Source organism: Anas platyrhynchos, chromosome 29, assembly GCF_047663525.1.
Source record: "Anas platyrhynchos isolate ZD024472 breed Pekin duck chromosome 29, IASCAAS_PekinDuck_T2T, whole genome shotgun sequence".
Taxonomy (NCBI): Eukaryota; Metazoa; Chordata; class Aves; order Anseriformes; family Anatidae; genus Anas; species Anas platyrhynchos.
This window is the reverse complement of record NC_092615.1, coordinates 1,537,577-1,561,361: the sequence shown is the minus strand read 5'-3', so window position 1 is coordinate 1,561,361 and position 23,785 is coordinate 1,537,577. Positions and strand designations below refer to the sequence as shown.

General features: G+C 51.1%; 1 protein-coding gene across 2 annotated transcripts; it reads right to left on the bottom strand.

Moving 5' to 3' along the window:
* Nucleotides 1-657: 657 nt before the first annotated feature.
* HOMER3 (homer scaffold protein 3) lies at nt 658-22,664 on the bottom strand. Of its 2 annotated transcripts, none has more exons than XM_027472420.3 (9): nt 21,985-22,664; nt 11,469-11,625; nt 10,408-10,539; nt 9,887-9,994; nt 6,610-6,731; nt 5,503-5,659; nt 3,522-3,632; nt 2,593-2,673; nt 658-1,731 (listed from the first exon to the last, which is right to left on the bottom strand). In XM_027472420.3, the coding sequence occupies exons 1-9, from the start codon at nt 22,005-22,007 to the stop codon at nt 1,543-1,545; spliced, it is 1,080 nt and encodes a 359-aa protein (XP_027328221.1). In that variant the 5' UTR covers nt 22,008-22,664; the 3' UTR covers nt 658-1,542. The 2 variants fall into 2 exon arrangements, with proteins under 2 accessions (XP_027328221.1, XP_027328222.1); XM_027472421.3 differs by having other exon boundaries at nt 22,050-22,662.
* Between the last annotated feature and the right edge of the window lie 1,121 nt (nt 22,665-23,785).

Here is a 23,785-nt window from a genome sequence, read left to right as displayed (position 1 = left end):
TCCCGAGGTGCCAGACCTAATCCTGCCCCAACTTGCAGGCGGTGCGTGGAAGCTGTGGGTTCCTCTCTTGGTCACCAGGTGAGCAAAAGAAGAGGCAGGCCCTGAGGAGCTGCCCAGGATTGCCTGGGTGCGGAGAAGGCAGCGCGTGGCAGCCAGCGCTCGCCATGGAACTAAAGTTTCTGCAGACCTGTGAAACATTCCCAGGATTTCTGCTGTCTTTGCCTGACCTACAGCAGCAAAGAGGGCAAAAAACGACCACAGAATCCAAATCCAACACTCCTGAGAGGTTACTGACTAACTACTACACAGACACTGCTCCGTCATCCGGCACAGGGCTAAGCGTGCTCCTGGCTAACTACGAGAGACTCAAAGGGCACCGCGGGGGAGACAAAACCTTCCAGGTTTCTGTGGTGCCTCCCTCGATTCCTATGACTAGACAACATCTACAATAACCCACGGACTTCCCACAGGCCCCAGAGGGCACTGGTCCCAGCATGCTCCAAATGTTCTTTAATCTGCCCAAGGATGGCAAGCTGGGACCTGTACCCTTCAAAAAGAACATGGCTCATCTGACACAGAGCAGGACATCTCTGGGGACTGTTTCCCAATAAAAGAGAGAAGGGGAAAAAAAAAAAGAAAAAAACACCCAAGAGCAACTGCGATTTGCTCCATTTAATTTCAATTAACTGCAGCCCTTAGAGGCTGGGAGAGATGCCAATCTAGCAGTCGGTTGGCCATCCCCACGGGGACGACTCATTTCTCAAATGCCCCCTTTCCCAACCAGGCCTTTGCTCTCAGCTTGAAGAAGTTTTAACAAGTCATTAAATCCCACTGCGTTAAACTAATAAGAACTTTGAAACCTGCAGTTCTTTTTTTTCCTCTGGAGGATGTGACTGAACAGTGGAAAGGGCACGCGGTCAGGGAAGCACCCTTCTCTGCAGTGGGGCGGCTGCTACCTCTGGAAGCTCCTGACAGTGACCAGTGTTACTGGCTCCTGTTAGAAAGACACAAAATTGTTAGGGCTGGGAGAGAGGAAGAGGAGCAACTGATGTCCTCAGCCTGCTGGAACCTCTCCTCCCTCTCTAGGTGGGGAAACAGGCAGCTTATTCTGCAAAAGGCAAGTGGTTCCCTAAAAAACTACTGAAAAAAAATGCAAAGGCTGCTTAGTCCCTTCCCCTAGAAAACGGTAAAAATGTTGGAGACGGTGTGGCAGCAGGGAGGCTGGGAAGGCAGCACAGGGACAGCTGCAGTCTCTGGACCACGCCACAGCCATGGCAGGGTCCAGAGAGGCCTGGCTGTGGCTTGTAGATCCTCCCTGCGGAGGATTCAGGAGCTTGGATCCTCTCTGCCCTCCATCTGGGTGTTCAAGGGGCAGTGAAGTGGCTGCGGCTGGTCTCCACGCTGTCCAGGCAGCTGCTGGTATGGTGGCATATCCTGCCTGAACAGGCCTCGAGGCTGTTCCGTGACCGTAATTGCTGTCAGCGACCAGTCCCAGCTCAGGCTCCCCTCCTCCGGAGGCGTCTCCTCTGAGCATGCTGCTGCTCAGTTGCTCTCCAGCAGCTTGGCTAGTCCCTGACGGATCTCGCTGAGCTCAAATATCTTCACATCCATTATCTCCGCCACCTTGGTGACTTCATTCTGCACCTTCTCCCTCTCCGCCAGGGTCTCCGCCAGCGTCTGCTCGGCCAGGTGAAGGCGCCGCTCCAGCTCTGCATTGCGAGCCTCCAACTCCTGCCAAAGGACACGAGTGCAGTGAGGGGGCTGCCCCAGCACCGATACCTGCTGCTCACGGACCAGCACGCTTATCTCCACCAAACAGCTCCACCAGCACCCCAGCACAAGGCTGCCCACACCCAGCCACCCCAGGACTGCAGCAGCTCTCTCACAGGGGGTCCTCCCTATCCTCAGCCACAGCACCCCAGTAAATACGTGCACGTGAGCGTGTGTCCCTCAAACCCAGGCATCCATATATCTGTGGTTCAAAGAGGTCCTCCCCAGATACCTATCATCTCCAGATCTGATGGCATTTGATGTTTGTGGATATTATCCTTCCATGAAAACCAGTGCCTCAGTATGGGGCTGAGCCCCATAGCAGATCCCCTCGCTCAGTAGCTTGGAGATAAGCACACACAGGCACTGCCCCCAGAGACGGCACAACAGATCGTGCTTCCATCTGTGCCCTTGCCCTGAGGTGCAGAGCAGCTTGCATCCCTCCTGCCAGCCAGATCGAGCCACAGCTCTTCTCCCCTAGCCATCCCTGGCCATCCAGCAAGCTGAGCAGCACTTGAGAGAGGTAGAGGGTTACAGGACACCACCATCCCTCCCAGACCCACGTCAGGGGCTACTGCAAGTGCCAGAGGAGAGTACGTGCAGGCTGGGTTCACTACTGCCTGCTTCTGGTGCCCCACGTTGTATCTCTGATGGACACAGTTTGGGTGGAGGAAGGCAGAGACATGCAAGGACCAGTCCTCATCATCCTGAAGGAAGAGAGGCACGGCAGCTCTGCAGCATTCAGTCTTTGGCTCAAAGGAGAAATGGGGACAGGTCCCTCTAATCCAGGTGCAGAGGTGTCCCCAGATCTGCCGTCCTTACCTGAAGCTTCTGCAGGGTCTCCTCACGCTCGCCCTCTGCTTCCCATCGACCACACTTCTGGCTTTTTAGCATCTGAATCTCCTAAAACACAAAGAGGAAAAGCATCACACCAGATCCACCCCTGTCCCAGCAGGGCCACCTCCCACCACAGACCCCAGCAAAAGCCCCTTCTTTTGCTCCATGGATCACCTCACCACACTCAGCTCCGAAGTTTGACTTCCTTATACCTCCCTTTATGACCTCAATATCCCATCCCAGGCTCATGGGGGTTCTGCTCGTCTGCTGGGTCAACACTCTGCACCACTTTGCCCGAGGGTTTTACCTCTACCCCAAGTAGATCTGGGGCGGGGCAAGAGATCTCTTCAAAGAAGAAGAACCCCAAAACACGGGCCAACCCCAAAACACCTGCCTGCCCCAATCTCTGCTGTGTGGCTCCAAGCCTAAGGCTCTGGTCACACATCCTACTGAAGCACAGCTACCAGAGAGCCAACAGCTGTGCAAAGCAGGGAGATTCTCTACACATCTCCCTTCCTTCACAGCCTCTGTAATTAAAACTCAGCGTTAAATCATTAATTTAAATGCACTGAAAGCAAGAAGCAATTACTCCACTAGAAGCTAACTACAGTTGAAGATGGTTGAGAGGGGAAGGGATAAGACAGCCCTGTCGTTTGTGCACTGGCTGAGACTCTGTGCTCAAAGCCCTTTGCACGGGAAACTCCCAGCACTTCACTCACACTCAGATTTGTCTCTCTGGGGAGAAGAAATCACTGAGGGGGCTGTGCTGGCTTACAGAAGCTCCTGGCTTGCATGGACATCTTGTGCAGGAGCATGAGGTGCCCTCAGATCTCAGACAAGCTATAAAGGACAGGGTGTTGGTGACTGACAGCCCACCCAGATTCAGGTTTTCCCCTGCTTTGAGGGAGTATTACCTCGTCTTTAGCCTTGATCAGTAGTTCCAGCTCCTCCAGGGTCTGGCTCAGCTCTTCCTTGTTGTTCTCGCTGGAGGAATCATGAGCCCCCTGCGACTCCAGTTCTGCTACCTGCACAGAAGCAAGGAAGGCTCAGAGATACAGAAGTGTCCCAATGTCTTATCACCAACAGTCATTCTCTCTCACATTTTGGCTTTCTTGCAAATCCAACTGGGCTTTCACAACAGGGTAGCAGCTTCCCTCCTGTGGTTGTTAGGAAAAAATTTCCCTCCTCCTGCTCTGCATAGACCGTGCACAGAAACGCACTGCAGCAAAACTCTGCCTAGAGACTCTGTCTCTGCTTCCTCCTGCAGTTTTGCACTTCCAGCAAGTCCTGACTGGCTTCAGCTCAAGCACATGAGCCTAAACCCACAGCTATGGCCAGGTCCAGCACCATTCACATCCCCAGGCAGATATTGCTGAAGGCAAGGGAGTTACTGCAGTTCAACCAGAGCAGAGCTGGCAGGAAGGGTTTGCCCAAGAGTGCTCCCCGTTCCTGAAAAATTCAGCCCAGTGGCTTACATTATTCATGACAAGGATTCATTTTTAAAGGCTCGTCAGAAGGTCTGGAGCAGCTGTTGATGAGGCCCAAGCTCTCACAAGGCTTGCAGTGAGCTCTCCAAGCAGAGCTCCAGCGCTGGGTGTTTTCACACAGACAGACCCTGAACCCCTGGTGTGACACGAATCCTGCACTAGGATTCCTGTAACTGTGACTACAAGATGTGAAGCTCACATGGCCAGAATCAACCAGCTCTGGTCCCTAAATGCCCTGGTTTAGGGACAAAAAATCTAGATGTTTCACTGAGCTCCGGTTCATTCTGTGATTCTATAAAGTTCACAGTGGCTGCCCCTTGCCCAAGCCCCAAGAAAGCCTCACTCCTAACCCCTGGCTGTGAGAACAGCCACCAAACAATTGAGATTGTGTGAAGCAACAGCAGGGAACTGGAAGCTTGTCTCAGCCAGCCCCCAAAATGCACACTTACGTACGCACAGCCAAGACCTATGCCATGCCTAGGGCAGGCTTCTGCTGCAGAGGAGAAAAAAAATGTTCTGCTCAACTTTTACTGCCTGACTCCAGCTCTGAGAATTAGCAACGGGCACAGTGAATCCTGGGGGACAGTTGTTTGCTGCACAGACTGGCCACACAACAGCCATCAAGTGGAAACAGCTGTTAATTGCTCTAATCCCTGCTGTCTTTATAATGTGCAATCTAGAAGTCAAATGGTTTTATGCTTCTTTTTCCAGGGCTCTGGAGTCTTTTCGCAGCTGAACTCCAACTGTCCTAACACCCCTTCCCAGATACATTGCTGACCTCCCCCTAAAAAAAAAAAAAAAAAAAACAACAAAAAAAACCTGCTGTGTGACTGTCACTGCTCTGTCCAGATACACACAGGGCTCCTCAGTTGATCTGCGACCTCTCTGACATTACGTGGGTCAAATGATCCCATTATTCCAACTGAACAAGGGCTTGTTTGTACTGTGCCACACGGGTTTCGTGATGTTGCAGCTTGGATTCCAGCTAATTATAGCAGATAGAGCAATGTCCATCCTTCCTGCCAGCAGCCAAAAGACTGCCCTGGTGTCCAGCTCTGGGGAAGCATGGTCCTCACTCAGTAGTTCTGGCAGCTAGGAATTACCCCCAGAAAATCTGAAGGGAAGCTGGCATTTTGACTTTGGGCTCTGGTTTCCTCCCTTTATCTGCAGGGACTGTGCACAGCCCCAGCTTGCTCTGCAGAAAACAGGAGCTCTTTGGAGAGGTCCCTTGTTATGCGGCCTTATTCTTTGGCACATTTCCCTGCCAGGCGCATGCAGCATCCTGGATCTGAATCCTGTCTCCTGCTGACACTCAGGGAACCTCAGGGGAGAACGGGGTCAAGGGCACCATCTGGCTCTGGGACAGGGTTTCCTCTGCTCTGCTCTGCAAGGGCCCTGCAGCGCTCACCCGTTGCCGCAGCGTTTCCGTCTCCTCCTGATAGGCAGCCAGCTGCTTCTTCCACTGGTCCACGTTGGCGTTGGCTTCATGGAGAGCAGCCACGAGTTTGTTGTTGTTGTCCTGGAGACTGAAGAATTCGGCCTCCCACTGGACCTCACTCACCGAGCTGTGTAAGCGAACAGGGGGGTGTGCAGGACAGTGTGAGGGTCTCAGTGTAAAGGTTTTGTTCCCTCTCCTCCCGCCCCACAGTGCAAACATGCACTGAAACCATGCTCCTGGAGGTGCTCCCTCTTCCTGCACAGCTTTCTATTTGACTTTCGTCTTGATTCCCAAATTTAAATGCTTCCTCCAGCCCTTGAATCTACTTCTCTTTCCTTTATCCCCACATAATATTCGCTTTCGAGGCCACACGTGCTTTCCTGAAACTGCAGAAACCACAGTGTGAGATTAATGGGGCAGGAGGGGAGACACAGCTACTAGAAAAGGGTTCTGCCACATAGGATTGTGAATCCATTTTTAAACCCTTGTTGGATCCAAGTTTGCTTTGAATGAAACCCTACCACCCTAGACTCAGAAGGTATCACAGGACTCTTGCTTTTAACTTAAAAATATTCTAAGTGTTCAGCTCCCAGCTCAGCAGGAGCCACAGGGCAGAATCTAGCCCCGAGTCTTTTGAACAGACAAAGACAGGAAGCAGCAGGGATGTTGCTGGAATCATCAGGGGAATTAACACAAATGCAGCCCTAGGCCAGCTGGAAAAGCTTGAACATCTTCTGGTATCACAGACTACTGATCTGCAGATAACTGCAACAACTCATCCCTGCTGCAGGCACAAAGCATTCTCCTTCCCATGCTGCAGCAACAGCAAATTTCACCTTTGAAATGAGAGAACTTTCTCCCAGGGAAGAAAGGAAATTGGTACAGCGAAGGGTTTGGGCAGACTTGGGGCATTATTTGGCTAACTCAACAAGGAGTATTGGATTAACAGCATTTGGTCTGAGGCCACTCAGTCGTTCAGGGGCTCTATGAGCACTGGGATGATAGGGACATGCTCCAAATCCTGCCAAAACAGAGAGTTTAGGTGTTAGGAGCAGAGAACATTCACGACAGCCTCACCCTTCGGAAAGCATCTTCTTCAGGCGCTCCTTTTCTGTGCTTATCTCAACGTCGGCACTTTGGCTGCGGAATAGTTTGTCTTCTCCTGGTCCATTGGAGCTGATGATGGGGCTGGGAAGTACCTGAGGGGTGAGGAAGAGGAGGTTATCTTAAGGCAGTGAAGACGAGCTATGTGGCCACAAGCTCCCTGCAAACTCATTCATGGCCTGGGTTCACAGATCTAGTTCTTATCACACTTGTGGGAGACCCTGGCTTTCAATCCTAGCTCCTAGGAGGAGCTGTGCTCAACATCTACACGACAAGGTGTGGCAAAGCCCCTCACGTATGGCTCAGCAGCACCAGTCGTGGTATAATTATGACTTTAGAAGCTGTGTGGACACAGGGCTTTGTCTTGGATAGGTAAGCCAGTGTCTGTCCTGCTCAGCTCTTCCAGCAGCTGCCCTGTTCTGCTGCCACGTCCTCCCTTTCCCTGTCTCCATGCCATGCTGGGGCAGCGATCCCAGTGCACAGACACCCTGAGCAGGTGGGCTCACAGCTTGCACACAGCAGCTATTTCTCCTTCCCAACTTGAGGTACTGAATTCCCTGGCCCCGAGCTTCCCCCTGACAAATGTCAGAGACGTTGCAGCCTGTAACCCAAGTCCCGCGGCTGTGCCCGACACACCAAGCTGCTCAAGTCGGCTCTTTCAGGGTTTTGCTGAATTCCTAAGGGGATTTTCTTGCAGTTTCTCAGAGCAGTGGAAAGACTTAAACTCTAAAGACAGACCTGCTTTGCCACCTGGGTTCAGTTGCAACTTCCATACCTTGATTTAAGATACAGCTGTGTATTCCTGCATACAACAGGGCTGGCAGAGACAATTCACCCTCCCAGGCTGGAGGGAACTCTGAGAGCAGAGCAGAGATGAATATGCAGAAACCAAAGCAAACTTTATACCCACACGTCCCTCCAGAAGACCCTTCCTTCATGGTCTCCTCTCACAGCAGGGAAGAAACTTGGCACAAACAGGGCAAACTGAGCTATAAAAAGACTCCCTGAGCAATGAGCCTCTGGGATCCTAAGTTGAGGGCTGTGGGACCAGGTGGCTGGTGAGCCTGCTGGAGCTGATAGGTAGCCCTTACACGCCTGGGGTAAGGACAGCCACCTGCCTTTGGAGTCATCTGACATCTATAAATAGAGCCAGACGGGGCCACGAGATGTATTGAACACCAGCTTCAAGAAACCTTCCAGAGAGCGATCAAGAAGCGAGACCTGCAAAACCCTGCCTCACCTTGCTAGGTGCTAGAGGATAGCAGAGAGCTGCTGGCCTGGGATTTCCACAGCTCTGGAAGTCTGAAGCCTAAATAAACTAGCGCAGATGCAGAAAATCAGAGCGCTCTGATTTAATTTCAGCAGACAGATCCGCTCTGTGCTCACTTGCAAACAGAAACACAATCAATTATTCAAGGGAGAAGCTCCTGTTTGAAGCTCTATTAATGCAGAGACCGAAAATCAGCAGCGGGACGGCAGCAGAAGGGCTGCTGGGCTGATGTGTACGGGCTGGGAGAGGCAGGACCAGGTCCATGTGCCCACATGGCAGGGGACACTGCGTGTGTCACCGTGTCGGCATCCTGGCTGCCAGATGGCTGCAGGCAGGGGCTTTGCATCCTTGTGTGCGAGCTCTTGTGTGGAAAGAATGGGCAGGATGGGAAGAGCGATCATGGGCTCGGTTGTGGCAGTTTTAGCACTGCTGAGTCAAGTACAGAGGACAAATTGAGCCTTAGCCCATCCACCAGAGCTGTGTTTAACACTTTCGGACCACCTCAACCCTTCTGTTGCAAGCTGACAGAGCAGCACAGGGGTGCTGGATGTGTCTGTTGGGACACCTGATGTGTTCTGCCTGGTACAAACAGGACAAGAGGGAGTTTCTCCACTCCCAGCCCGTCTCCCAGCCAGGAGAGCTCTCCAGGCTGCAGCTGGCTGTGAATCTGTCTTGGGCAGTTATTACTGACCAGGGAGTGCTTTACCTAAAAGTTTGGTTCTGCTGTGACTGCTTTGTCCTACTCCTTTCTTCATTTGCCACCCATTAGGATGGGGTTGAGTTAGTGGGAGCCATCAGCAAGGCAGATTTTCCCCGTTTTTCTACCCCAGACAACATTTCCAGTCTCCGCAGAGCCACCGCCTCCACCTCCCTCTCTTCACTGCAGGCCAAGGTACTGTTCGCACTGCCTCCTCCTCCTCTGCTGCCATTCCATCTGTACTCAACCCAGAGAACGCAGAGTCCTCCATCCTACAGCTCCTCTCCTACTGCCAGGAGCTCAGGGAAACACACAGCAAACCTCTGGAGCACACTATTTGGGAGGGCAACTTCACCCTCAACGCTGAACTGCTGCACCAGGAGAAAAAGACGGGAAGGCTTCTCCACCACTTATCCCCTCCTCTCCACCCTACTGCTGCTGGAGTTGATTTAGTTATCCAGGGAGACGGGTAAAAATTGCAAGCGTGACACGTGTGAGAATGATATGTGATGGGCTTAAGCTTTCTGGCTTGGTCTCCTGGGGAAAAGAAAATTGAATGACTGGCTGTCACGCCTGCAGCTCTACCTTCGTGGAGAGTTCCTGAGGTAGGGGAGAGTGAGTTCTGCTCTCACAGCTCAGCTCCTTCTCTTCCACAGTGGGAACAGGACAGAAATGGAAATAGTCTAACGAGGACTTCTCAGTCGGCAGTGCTAAGAAGTCTCTGTATTTCCACAGACCCCCATGGACAACATCACCACCTTCCAGAAATGCTTGGGAGAAGAACCCCTCTGCAGCAACCCCCAAAAATAAACAAAAAAAAATGCTGGAAATGCCTTGCATCTTCCTTCCTACAGTCTTCAGCCAGGCAACAAACACACGCTCCTGCATGCTGCTTGCTTGTTATTGTCACGCTGAGCCCTGGGAGAGCCATTCTAAAGAAAACAAAATCAAAACCCACCACCAGCAAAATACCCCAAACCTCTTCCAGCACGGCTTTACCAGACATCAAATGATTACGATAGTTTAACTGTCAAAGAGGGAGGACTGTAAACCCTCCCAGGAGCTCCACTTAAGCACTATTTAATCCACTTCATGTGCTTCAGTAGAGTGACCTCAGGGCCACAGATGTCATCGAAACGTGAATCTCCAACCTCAGTGTCTGTCGAGAACGCCCTTGGGCAGAAAAGGATGAAGGATAGAAGCACAGACAAGTTACCAGAGATCAGCGCAGGGACCATTTTCCCTAGCAGTGAGCTTTGCCCACGCCTGGTTCTGAGCATTACCTGGTGAGATGTGATGTTCAGGGCAGGATTGGTCAGCTCTGTTTTGTCCTGGGACTTCTCCCTTGCCAAGCGGGCTGCTTCTTTCACTTCCTGGAACTTCTCTGCAAACTAGAGGGGAGCGGAAAAGTCACTCTGCTGCTGAACTGAAATGCGGAACAAACTAGAATCAATGTTTGGGTCACTCCTCCTCCTTTAGCTACTTTGCTCAACGTGCTTTCTACTTTCTCTTCAATTAATAATAAAATTGAGGGAATAGCCCCCGCCTGCCACTACCCACAGCACTGACAACTGTGGGGTTAGCTAAGTAGAGATGACAAAAATCAAGCCCTAAATCCAAATTCATTTTGTGACATCCAGGACACTGCAAATATTCCTTTAAAGCACTCCCTGGCATCGTGCATTGGACTTTAGCACAGTGGGAACAGCACTACATCTAAAGACCCTAAAATCTTTTCTCCTTCTGGGCTTCAGGGACATTCACCCCGCTGGGATCAGGGCTCTGGCAGCACCTGCCACGTTACCTGGGAGAGGTGCTGCTCCGAAGCAAAGCCCAGTCCATAGACCGTGTTAGCTCGGCTGTCTGCCCATTGCCCAAATTTCTGAGACGTCTTCGTGAAGGTCATGTTGGGGGTGATAGTGCTGTTGATGATTGCCTGTGGAGAGAGGCAAAAGTGAGTCAGAGAAAACTCCACGCTGCTGCCTCAGAATGATGGTGTGGGATTGACCTCCACAGTGACTATGCACTGCAGGGACTGGGGGTAGGAGCCCTGCTTTTACTGTATAAAACAGCAATTCAGGGTTCTGGTGACCAGAAGTCTTTCTAGTCTAGCTTTGTGACATGAACAAATATAAATCTTCTTGTCTGCTGAAGGAAAATGGAAAAAAAAAAAAGAAAAAGAAAAAAGCTTAAGTATCACAAGCTTCATTTGGCCTTCATTGCTAGAAGAGAAGAGACGAGACAGAGTGTCTCTGGGGACTGAAAAACTTTCTGATGTTCTCCATTTTCATGGCAAGTAAGGGAAAAAAAAAGTTAAAGGCTTAAACTGCACTTAGGACTAGCTATTACGAAAGACTCTTGGTTAGCGTAGCAACAAAATAAACTGCCTAGGAAGATTGCTGAATGTCTGCCTTCAGGAGCAAGTCAGAAAAATGTCTGTCAAGAAAAATGTAGGGAGAGTTAAGCTTGTCTTGGGGTGGTGACAGAACAAACTGCCTCTGAGAGTCCCTCAGCCTTTGTGCATTCTGTCTACAGGGTCAGATTTAACACAGGGTCAAGGCTCTTAGAAAAATCTCATGTTTTGCATGCTCAGAGATAGGGAAGGCAGGGAGAGAGGAGTGGAGGAGGAGGACATCAGACCCTATGGCACACTTCCCATCAGCACAGAGTCAACTGTCCAACACTAAATACGTTTGAGCATGGAAACAGTGCTTTATCTTCCCTTCCTTGCAGTGGGAACGCCAGCACATGCCCCATGCTGAGAACTGACCAGCTTGACACAGTAAACATCAATTGCAGACCAGATTTTGGCTGGAGACAAACTTGCTTTCAAACTGCGTGCTGCTCTCAGCAGACACTCCCTACCTTGGTGCCCCCCACGCTGATGATCCGGTACACGTTGCGTGTGGCATCGTAGAAATAGGAGACAGTCAAAGCGTGCTTGCTGGCGGGGATCCAGTTCCGTTTGGTGGCGGGATCGATCTGGAAAACGTGGGCCCTGGTGCTGAAGATTGGCTGCTCCCTGCAAGAGAGATGAACGGAGCCGTGAGGGCAGAGGGGAAGCTGAGCAATGGGGGAGGTGGATTGAAATTCTAGCACCCGCATTGCATTATGAAGTGCCAGGGGCATTTCTGCTGTTTGCCTCCACTCCAGGGATCCGTGACATAGGTGCTGAGCACTGCAGCTCCCACGGACCTGGATCTCTCAAACAGCCTTGTGCTGGTATCATTTAGTGTCCCTCCTTATCAGGGGAGTCATAACTAAAGCTCCCCATCACTCCTGTAAGTTGCTTTTCCAAGACCTTTGGGCTTTTGTGTGCTCTCCCCAGAAGCACCCCACATCCTTGGCGCTCCTTTAGTGCCCAAGGACCACTGGTGCTCCTGCAAAGTAAAAGCCCAAGGTTTTTGTGTGTTCTTTTTGCCCACCATCCACGCAGCATGACGACAGCAGCTTTCCCAGCATGGCAGTGACCTTGGTCTATGAAAATACTCTTGATACAGTAACAAAGCCACCAAGGGTGTTTAACTACAGGTAGAGGCTTCTGCCTTCTTCTAGAGCTTCTCTCTTCTCCTCTGCTGTCCTTCACACATTTCCAAAGGCCACAGCCTTGTCACACCAGTGATAACAGGATAGCCCTGAGGTTAGCAGGTCTTACACTGGCTGCTGTGCTGGGTGTGCTTCCCGGGATATTTCTGAGCTGGAGCTCTGGGGAAATGGGTGGATGGATGGAGGATGGGTTTGTGGGTTCGGGTTGTGAGCACAAGAAGTGCCTTCCCCTCCGCACAGCTCTTCCTCCCTTGACTCACGCTTGGGAAGCGCATCCTGCAGCAAGAGGTCACGCTGCAGGATTAAAAGCGAGTCACTTCAGAATGAATTAGAGGAAACACTTCACCACACAATGTACAGCTGCTGTGTGAAAGCACCGAACCAAGCACTGCCTGCATTTTGTAACCAGCGGTGTCTAAGCCGAACTAAGGAGTCGAATCCCAGGCACCAGGATGTAATTTGAGCATTTCAAGAGGCAGGAAGGAATGTTTCCGTGACACAACAGCCCAGGTGCACCAGCCCATGGGGTCTCCATTTGCCTTTGGTTAAAACCCAAGGCACTGGTCATTTCCACACTCTATTTACAGCCAACGAAGTCTGATGGGATTGGATACATCCCAAAACCCCCTCCCTGGGCTCAACAGCTGCAAACAAAGCACAGTCACAATCGTGCAACATGTGAGCCCCTGAAATCCACAAATTTCTATTTCCAGCCCATTTCAAGTCCTCACAGCTGCAGTGAGCAGAACGAAGATGCCGGTACCGGGTGTTTTCCGTAGGCATCACCAAAACTTAGGAAAAAAAAATGAAATATTCCCTTCTCCCTCCGAGTTTCCAGCCTTGTCCCCAGGCTGCAGTCCTGACTCAGATCGCTTGCTCAGGAGCAGACTGCGTAAAGGTCTAAACCAGCCCCTCCTGGGCATCCTCGCTGGCTGGTTTTATTCAGCCACAGTCTGATTTTCAAATGAGACTCAAATTCTCTGGGCTCCACTAACAGAAACCGTGTTTTACATTGATCATGACTTATCCTTCAAGACACAAGACACAGAGTTAGGGAAAATTAATGTCCCTGCATCTTGACCCCCAAGTCCTGGTCTAGTGTCAGAAAGAAAAAGGAGGGACGTTACCTAGCTGTTGACATTTGTTAGTAAGCATAAGACAGACTACAGGCCAAGGGGGTTAGTGCATGTCTCTCCTCCAGCAGCCTCCTTTTCATGTCTCCTAGCCGGATTGAGGCTCCTTTTTGGTTTGGCCTCCAGAGTGATTCATTTCCTAGCGATGGAGAAATTCAGCTGTTATTTATCACGCAGAGCACAGACAGAGCGTTCAACCAGGCAGCACTTAAGGGGTTCGTTTGTCCCAAGCTCGCAGAGCTTGTAATTCGTAACGATCTCTCATCACTAAATAAGTTTTCTTTCCCTGTCATGGCAGATAATTGGGTGAGCCGTGTAACTGGAGCAAATCCCTTTGGCAGCAGGAGCCGGCTGTTGGGAGAGGGCCACGGAGGAGCCTGGAAGGCTCTAACGTTTCCAGTCACACGCACGTGATGCTGGCTGCAGTGACACCGTGACGGAAAACCCTCCTCACATCACCCCTCGCATGCACAGCAGTTATTCCTGTGCTCGTTCCTCAGCGGTGAGCTCCATGCCCAGCGTCAGTGGAAAGTCTCCTGCTGACTGCAGCAGGTTTGGGACCGAGTGGTGCATGGGACAGCCCCTGCCATGAGCCCTGATAGATCCCCAGGGATAACCTTCTCTGCCTGCAGTCTTGGTGCTGCAGCAGGACCTGGGAATTCACCCAGTGCATGCAGCATGGAGCCAGGCACAACCTGAGGAACCCCTGTGGCTGCCCTGTGCTGTCCCCCAGCAAGATGCAGGCAGCTGCCTGCTCATTTGCTTTGTAAAGTAGTCTCTGCAGTGAGGGGTCCCCACCCTGCTCTGCTCTTCCTCTACCATCGGGACTGGAGGTCTCGAAAAGAGAAAGGGAGCAGAGGGGTAAGAAAATGAATTTGCAACCCGAAGGATGCCCAGATCCCTCACCCTCTCTGCTTGGCCAACCTCTGAGCCTTTCGATACATGGAAATCCCTCTGGAAATCCCACCTGGTTGCTCCAGGACAGGGGGCACCCTGCTATCTGCTGTCTCATAATCAGTGTAACCACAAAAGCCAGCACTGCCTTCCTTCTGAGCACCAGGAATGGAAAATAAATAGCTCTGGAAGGTCTATCAGACAGAGCAGCCCATCTTCACAGGGCTTTGCTTATGCTTTTTCTACTTGCATGAGGCTGGTTTGGCTCTTGGCTGCCTGCTCATGCAGCTCATAGCCCTTGGGCACGAGGTCTTTTCCCCTGGTCCCAGGTACACCAAGAGATGCTCCAGGTGCGTTGAAATATGCACTGCTGCTGGTGTCAGCGGGGAAGGGCGCTCCACTTTTCATGTCCTTACATAATCACTGCTGTCTTCGATGCTCCTCGTATGCTTGTTCATGCCTTGTGGTCTTCCCTGGAGCAACAAAGCTTCATGCTGTCTCCGAGAGGTCTTTCCCTTCCAGTTAGAAACGCAAAAGTCTCCCAGACTCCACGAGCAGGCCGGCTGCCAGCCACACCAGATGTGCTTCGCTTCCAGCAGAACACAAACCGGCAGCAACAGCAGCAGGGCATGTCTGCAGCCTCACCTGCCTGCTTGGTGCCAGGGCAGGAACTCCGGCACCTGTCTGCCTCTGAGGGAAGCAAAACCAGAAGAATTTCAGAAGATTCTGCGATGTTTCCCCTTTCCTCACTGCAAACGGGAATAGTCACTGCCACCTGGCACGCCCCTGATAACGGAGGCTGAAGATTGCTCCATGAGGGTAGAACATCATTGCCTTCTCCCAACTGCCTTAGAAAGGTGTGGTGTTTTTTTATTTTTATTTTTTAATCCAGTAAAACGACACAAAATGTATCTAGCTAGTACGAGAATCGATTGCAGAGGATGCTGGCTAGCATGGAAGCCTTCCTGTCGCTGCTCACATATTTGTCTGACAAGGTTAGAGCAAACACTACGCAACAAAAGCTCTCCCAGGGTCTAAGCGGTGGAACACAAAAAAAAAAACAGACAGTGAGTAGGCAGCAGTGCAAGCCAAGAGGGAAGAACACCAAGGAATTGAGACTCCACTGATGTGAGAATATGGGATGTGAGCTCCGGGGAGGTCCTGACGACAGAGCCCGTGACGTTTGCAAATCTCAGGGCACGTCTCTAACAGGGTACAAATGAAAAAGGCTCTGCCTCACCCTTTCTATGTTCCTCAGCAGCAGAACCACGGCAGGATCAGACACAGCTCAGCACAGCTGAGTGGATTAGCAAGGAGGGGACGCAGGCAAGACCGAGTGGCACTGGAATAGGTGCTGGAGGAAGTTCAGAGCAGGAAAAGCGCCGGTGCTGAAAGACAGATCTGAGATGCACGGCAGAGTAATGTGTGAGGAGCACCCGCCTGTTTCAGCTTGCTTCTGGCCAAGCCGCTGACCTCCTGTTTCCAAAAACACTACAAAGCATTTAAAAATAGTCTTGAAAGTGCACAGGATTCAAACTGTCATGTTCTCTCTCCCTCCACAGCCCTCTTTCCCCTGTGTTTTAAGGGTGTATGCTGCATACGCCACGCATCCTCAACTGCTGACTCTTCTTTTCCTGCTCCCAGCCGGGAGTCCCCGTAACAACGCGGACATACCAGTGGAAAGGGCACGTGTAAATAAACCCACTTACATCCCCCAGGGCTGTCCTTCATAGATGATTAAGAAAAAACGAATCAAATGAGTGAAAGGACAAAGATCTGGCCGAGACACAGACACGATCAGCAAGTGTCTGATGGCAACTGGAAAGGATCCAGGTCTCCACTCTGCCAGCATTTGTACCCAGCCCTGGGGGAAGGGTAAAATCTAAGAGTCCCACACCCCACAGATAGCTTAGAAGTAAATTTCCCCCAGGTGAAAGGTCCCCCAACACTCCAGCAGCAGGCTCCCAGCCACCAGGCTAAACCAAACAGCTAAACCCAAAAATGGAGACATAATTTAATTAATCCATCTATTCCTTACGTGTTCCTTACAACAGCAAAGCACCTGGCTCTGGGATGCTGCCTCCTCTTGTTGATTCTCCTTCAGAAGAGATGCGGGAAGGAGGTCGCTGGGTGTTTGGGGAGGATGCACAAAGAGAGGGTTTGGATCAATCGTTGCTGATCTGCTCACTGGCTGGAGTCTGACTCTGTGGTCATTAAGCTGACATGCACAACTGCTCGCTGGTCTCATTGCTACCTTGATTCTTGTATTATCCTCATCACTCCGGTATCCAAATTGATTTCTTAATGAATAGCTGCTCATTTCACCATTGCTACGAGAGCAAATCCTTATTCGTCCTCTTAATTAATGGGGTCAGTGGGGTGGTGAGGACTGAGCGGGCCAGAGGGACTGAGTTCACTGCCTCCGAGCGAGGGAACTTGCCAGGTTGGGACACATCGAGGTGCTGCCAAGAGCCTGGGGGAGAATACCCTGCAAGCACTGCCCGATGCCAAGGAGGTACAGGTGGCATCAGTTCACTCCCTTGCACTCGTGCCATGTCGTACCTGGTGGGGGAACAGCGGGCAAAGAGGTGCCAAAGACTGGAGGAGATTAAAAGCAGAGCTGCCTCTCCGATTCAGCGTAATCTGAACACATATGTCACCAGATTTATGGGCTGTCCTTGAATGTCCTGCCTGGATGCAGGCTCTTCGCAGGCCTGTGAGGCTGATCCTAAATAGGAGCTTCTGGAATAATCCAGGGCTCCTGCAGATGGAGCACGCTGGAGAACCTCCCTTGCAACAGAATGGGAGACGGAGCACCGCCAGGAGATGCCTCTCCAAAGGGGATGGGAGCACCAGGGACTGGAACCAGCACCATCCCCTAAATCACCTGCAGTGTGTGGGGCCACATAGATCAGGATATCCACAGGCATCGTGCTTTCCAGGCCCACCACGCCGCAATATGACAATGTCCGAGCTGCAGCAGGGCCAGCCCTGCCTCACAGCCTGAATTCCACACGGGGTTCAACCCACCGTGAGTCCCTCTGCTAGGGATGTCTTGAACGGGAGGATTTCACAGAGATCTTTCTCTAATCCTCACCAGAGACATCCTCTCAAGCCAGCAGGTGAATCTAGCAGCACAAGAGAAGCAAAAAGGTGAAGAGATTTTGTGCTTAAGCCACAGGAGACACAGACCGGGCTGGAAACGGGGCATGTTCCCCACCGCAACCTCCAGCCCCGAGAGGGTGTAAAATCCCATGAGGAAACATCTCCTGTTTTAAGGAACAGCCCAGGTTAGAAGAGGGGACGGCCAGCCTCTGAAAGAGCTGCTCAGCCAAACATTTATCTCCATGCCTGAATTTCAATAGCGCTGTGGCAGCTCTGCGTGTTCCCTTCTCTTCACCACACCCCCGACTTCAGCTGCCTGGTGGGCTCCTCACACAGCGCAGCCTTCTCGGAGAAGCAATGTTTTGTTGCTTTGACTTTCTTGGGGTATTTCCAAGGCAAACACCACCTCTTCAGGAAAATCCTATTTGACAGTTACAGGCTCGCTCTCATCAGCGGGTTCCTAAACCTGAGGGTAGCTGCTAACCGCAGCCCTCCTGCCAGACCTCTTTGAAAGGAAAAGGGCAAGAGGAAGAAACCTTTTTTCCTTTTCATTTATTTTTTCTTTAAACACTGTTTGGTTTAGATCTTTTATGGCATCCAGCAATGTCTTTGCTCAGTAGCTTCGACGCAGGGTGTGGGGAGGGGTTTCTCTCTGACTGCACCACTGCATTTGGCTCATGCTTTGTCCTTGTTTTTCTTTTTTTTCTGTGCAATCTGGAGGATTTTTCCTACTGAGATCCTTTTATTTCTCGTCCTCAGTAATTGTAGCCTCACAATCCTGTCTACCCACCTGAAACATGCCCATTTGGTTAGCTGAATTACTTATTACCTCCTGCTCACTCCAGAGACACAAATATTGCAGACTTCCAAGGTTTAAGGATAAGCAATTTAGGCACTTGAGGCAGCAGCTGGAATGTGCTGAGCTCCATCCTCACAAACTGCATTCGCCTTGGTGTTCCTGGATGGGGTTTGGTCAAGGGCACCTCTAGAAGTTCACGTGTGACTCCTCTCTCACTGCAGCTTCTCATTGCAGGGACACTCATTTACCTGTCAGAGCAAGGAGCCTCTTGGCATTCAGATGCAGGCAGGGGAATCATTTTAAACACCTCGCTGTGCACCTAGGCAGTCTGTTGTCCCCCTTCATCTAAAAAAAAAACCTAATCAAAAACACCAGCTGAGAAATCACAAAGTACCAGATCAGCAGAATCATTTGTTTCTGTGACCCCCGGGCACAACAACGCTCAGCCACAAGGGTAGGGAAGGGCTTTGGGGTGTGCTACCCCTGCTGCCAGGAGCATGACACCTTCAAGAGCACAGAGACCAAGGAATGTTGGGCTCAAAGACCCCAAAACTGAGGTGGTTTTGTGATAAAGGCCCTCTGCCAGCCACAGCAGCAGATAAGAATTTCCCAGCTGCCGTGGTGGGAACCCTCTGATTCTCGCTGCCGTCTTTCCCAAAACCCTTTCCCTCTGCAAGGGCTGGTTTCCTGGATGGGCTCCTGCAGGGCAGAGCCGAGAGGGGTACGTGAGCAGGCGAGCATGAGAGAAATGTGGCTCAGCGCTGGCGCTCGGCCCGCCGCCACGCTGAGTCAGCTGGGAGGCCGCGCTGGCTGCGTCAGGGCCGGGGCTCTTCCTTCTGTGGGATCACCAGCTCGTGAGAGAGAAACCCTACAGCACGGCACGGCCCTGGATAATTCCAGGGAGGGGGTAGCCTGGGGTGGGTTGAGGAAACGGGTTTCTGAGCCCAGTGTTTCAAAAGGCAGAACTGGAATGCAGAGGGGACGGGAGAAGCGGTCTCCTCCTCCTCCTCCTCCTCCTCGGCTGCTGCCTTTGTTTCCTTTTATCTTCCCTCAGCAGCCTGAAGAGCTGCTGACTGTGTGTCAGCGCTGTCTGGGGAAGAAGTGGGGGTTAATGGGGCTGCAGAATCAAACCCCATCTCTTTCCCATCGCATTTCTCCTGCAGGTCCAACCCTTCCCCTCCGCTGGGTGCAGCTCCCTCCAGAGCCCGTGGCAACCACAGGGACACTGGGTGGTAGACACCGAACTGCAAAACCCCACTGATTTAGGACCAAAGTTTGGGAAGGCTGGCTCGCAGCCCTTTGTTCTAACAGCCAGGGAGGTTTTCAAGCCCCCTCAGCTGCAGCTTTGCTCTCAATCTGTGCTGCATCACGTCACCTTGGGCACAACGCTGCGAGCGCCCAGGTGGGAGAGGCCAGACTTGACGGGGAAGGTTCAGCAGCGCAGGAGCTGGCTGTGGGCTGCTTTCCCCTCGGCCTCCCCCCACTCCCGAGAGATTACCCGGCAGGGTTTAGCACAGGAATGAAAAGCAGCTGCCTCCTGGCCTGCCTGCAGATAAAGGGCAGCAAAGGAATCCCAGCTGAATACGCTCCTGTCGGGATCAGCGTGGGGAATAGCGGCAAGCACACAAGGTCAGGCACAGAGAAAGGGGATCAAGGGCATTTAAAGACATAACTTGTTGTTTTTTCCCTTTCCTTTTCATTTTTTTTTTTTTGAGAACAAAAGTCTTTTTCCACCCCTTTTGGAAACCAGTGTCTATCTACAGAGCACCTCGGCTGCTGAGTCCCCTGCTGCTGGGTGTCTCCAGCACAATTTGCACACTCACCCTCCCAGGACAACTGTTACTTCTGCTGCTGAGCTCAACAGCTCTTTCTTTTGACGCACTCACAGCGTTGCTGGAAGTCTGTACAATAATTACAGTTAGAAAATAGCAGAGCCGGAGCGCAGCTAGATAATTCTTTATACATTCCTGAGAAAAAACATGTCTGGTAATAATTAGAACCAGAGACGTGGAGATACGTATGCAATTCAAAATGCTCCTTGCCTGCGACACAAATTCTGCTTCTGCATCTTCATTACAGGCTACAGGACCCGTCACACTTCCAGGCACATTCGCCTGCCTTCGCTCGTAGAACTCACTGAGGTCTGCTGCTATTTTCGACCTGTCCTTGCCAGAGCTCCAGGAGCAGCAGCAGCCCCTTCGACGAGGCCCATGCAAATTGCCTGCTCAGCAGAGGTCAGTGGGATGGCTGTACGGACAAGAGCGGCTGAATTCTTTGGTTGATAAACGTGACAAGTGGGTAAACTCTATCCTGATCAACTTAGAAGTTGCATCTGCTTGTGCTTCTATTTGACAGCGCACCTAGCAGAGTCAGAGAAATAAAGTGTCCACTGAAGACACAGCTAGGACCTGACTAAGTTCACTTCCCTCAGGATCAAGTGTTATTGACAACAATCCTCTTCAGAGAGGAAATGCTAAACATTAATACCTACAAAGCAGTGGGTACAGAAGAGTGCAGGGACAGCCTGTCCATGAAAAGCAGAACACGACGTTACAAAATAAAATAAAATAAATCTAATCCGGAGGAACAAAGACCAGAATCCCTGCCTCAAGAATAACTAAGATCTACTGCCAGAACATCACGTAAAGGTGGTGTGCTTTTAATCTCTTTTGTATGAAGAGGAATCTAAATGCTGCTGAAAGCTACTTAATAACCCCATGTGATCAACGTGTGAGCAAGAAGACACTTTAACTCAGGAGTTAAGTGGAAGTAAGGAATTTTGGGTAGAAACGTCATCTCTGGCTTAACAATAGTTTTCCTACTACAGCACAATTACAGAGCGAAATCCAAGCAGGCTGAGATGATGACAGTGTCCAAATGTTTCTTCCACGGGAGCTGGTGGCCCTCTAAAAAAAATCACGTAACTGCTGGGTGTTAGCTGTGGTTGATCCAAGAAGGATTCATCCTGTGGCCCTGGGAAATAAACCAGCTAGTCCCAAAACTCTGCTTGCTACACCCTTCCTGGCAGCTCTAGAAGTTTTACAGCAACTTTGTGGATCACTGGAAAAGTTACAGGAAAACAGGGACGCTGTCTGCTTTACCCTGGATCAGCACAAACTCTGCCAACTTCAAAGGATCCGTGCCACATTCACACTGCTGTCACTTCTGATTCTTTGTCTCTGCCTTTCCTGCCTCTTGAACGTGTGTTTGAATGCTCAATCATTTATCTAGACAGTCCGAGAGGAAAGTCAGCAAGAGGAAAACAAGCCTCAAAGAATTTTATTTATTTGTCTTGTAATGTCAAACCCACACGTTTGGAGGGGGTTGATCAGACAGGTTTCCTACGGATCCCCAGCCACAAGGAGTTATTGCACAAGAAACTCACAACAACATGTCAGGTCCTTAAACTTACACGATTGAGGCTTATAAATAGGGCATAAATTAAATACCAGGCTAAGCCCCTATTTCCATGCCAGAATTCACTGCCACATCCACGCCGCATTATTTCATTCTTGGAAAATCTGAGGAGGATCATAAACTAAAGCAGCAGGGAATTTCAACCAGCCATTTATTCATTTAGAAATGCAAACAGAATCCATTTTACTGAGTGCCAAAGTCACAACAGCCAAACAAAACCTCCAACTTCCAACTTCTGGAAAAGTTTGGGAACACAGCCCAGCTCCAGTCCTCCCAGCAAGTCTCCCAGTTTGGGCTTCACACAACGTATGTATCACAAGAGGTTTCCCTTACACACGAGTTGATTTAAGAAGTTGCAGACTTGCAATTTCCTACTTTCTGACCCCTAAAATCAAAGGCGAGGCTAAACTTTAAAGCTTGCAATATGGAAAAAGAAAAAAGAAAAATAAAGAATGCAATTTAAAGCCTTGATTTCTTTTGCAGTTACCTTAAAAATAGCTCGGCTGCCATCAATAATAAAGCGATTCAAGAATAATAAACTGCCAGGCTCACCCCATCTCCGCCTGGGTGTCAGCTTCTTTCTCGCCCGTCCTTTCTTCAGCTGCCTCGGGTTCTCTCCGCGTTTTGATTTATTTCTCCCTTCCTCTTTCTTTCTCTGTCTTTCTCCGGATCCGGATGCTCTTTAAATTTCCTCCGGAATCTCACTTTGAAAGCTGCTAGTTTTGCTCTCGGCTCCAACCCCCCGGCGATCCCCGACCGTGCGGGGCAGCGAGGGCAGGGGCTGCTCGCACCCCCCCGACCCCTTCCAGCAGCGGGGGGGTCTCGGGCTCTCCCCCGGCCGCCGCGATGCCGCAGCCCCCAACGCTTTCCCCTTCTTTCTGCCTCCCAGGAGCCCTCCTTCCCTTCAGCATGGGAGGGGAGCGGCAGGATTAGGTGGTGCCTTTGCAAGCCCTTTCCAGACAAAGCCGTCTGCTCGCCTCTGCTCCCGCAGCCCTGCAAGTTCTCCCCCCAAGAGTCCAGCCGGCTCTGCCGCCCGTCCTCCTGCAGCTCGATTTCTTTGTTCTCTCTCTCTCTTTTTTTTTTTTTTTTCCTCTCCTATCCGCTTCCTCCCCGTGCCAACTGCCCCATCTCGGTCACATTTCTCCGCTCCCTTCTCTCCCGACTTTATTCCCGGGGCCGGCTCGGCGGCACCACCTGCCGGCTACGGGCAGCCCTGCGCCGCCCCGCCTGGCTCCGGCGTGCAAAGGCTCCAGCCCTGCTCTGGGATTTTAAAATAAAATAATAATTAAAAAAAAAAAAAGTCTTCTTTTATCTTTGGCTTATCGTATTCTATCACAAACAGGCCGCTCTTTGTTGTTCCGTCTCTTGTGAAGGCGTTTGTATAAATGGTAAATTAACCTAAGGTGTGAATGTGTTTTTTATTACATAGCAAAATGCCTTGGGAAGAAGGGAGGCAGTGGGTAATTAGCACCCAGCCGCTCCTAGAGTGCTGCTGAGGTCCGAGGAGCCAATGCTGACCTTAAATGTGATGGGACCCTGGTGCTAGGCAGCAGCAGAGAGGTTCCCCTGCTCCCTCCAGGTCCTGGGATGCTGCACAGGGCCAAAGGGGGCTCCCAGCAGAGCCCTGGGAAAGAACAAAGCATGCTCTGTCTTGAAGGGATAAAAGCACTTCATCTGTTCATCAAAGAAAAGGATATGGGGTGACTTTATCACAGCCATAAAAAACTTCCTGGTAGAAAGAAAATTTATACGAGAGCACTTTTCAGTTGAGCTGGCGCAGGTATAACGAGCTGTAGGGCTGGCAGCAGAAGCTGAACAGGTCAGTCTGGGGAAGAGATGCCTTTTTCATCACCAGCGTAGAGGTGCACCAGTGACCTGGCCTCCCGAAGGTGACAAAAGGCCAGCCCAGGAATGGATTTTTCTCCTGTCTGCTCCTTTTCAGCCATAAATCCAACAGCAGAGATTTAAAAGCAAAGAGAGCAAAGCAGCTGCTCTGCCCGCGTTGTGCTCCGTGGGCAAAGCCCGAAGCACACCCACCCTGGTGTCACCACGCATGAGAAGGGCACGACGGGGGCCTGCTTGTGAGCACCAGGTATTTTGTCACTTCATTCTGACAAAAATCAAGGCTGAGTGCTACCAACTGGACTGGGCAGCGTGAACCAATTGCACTGCCTGCAGTTATCCTGAGCTTTAAGCATGTTATGGCATTAGCTCGGGAGCTGTGGACGTGTGAGCGTACAGGCAGTTCTACAGGCTTCTAGAGCAGGTGTCACTGTGCAAGCTTCTCA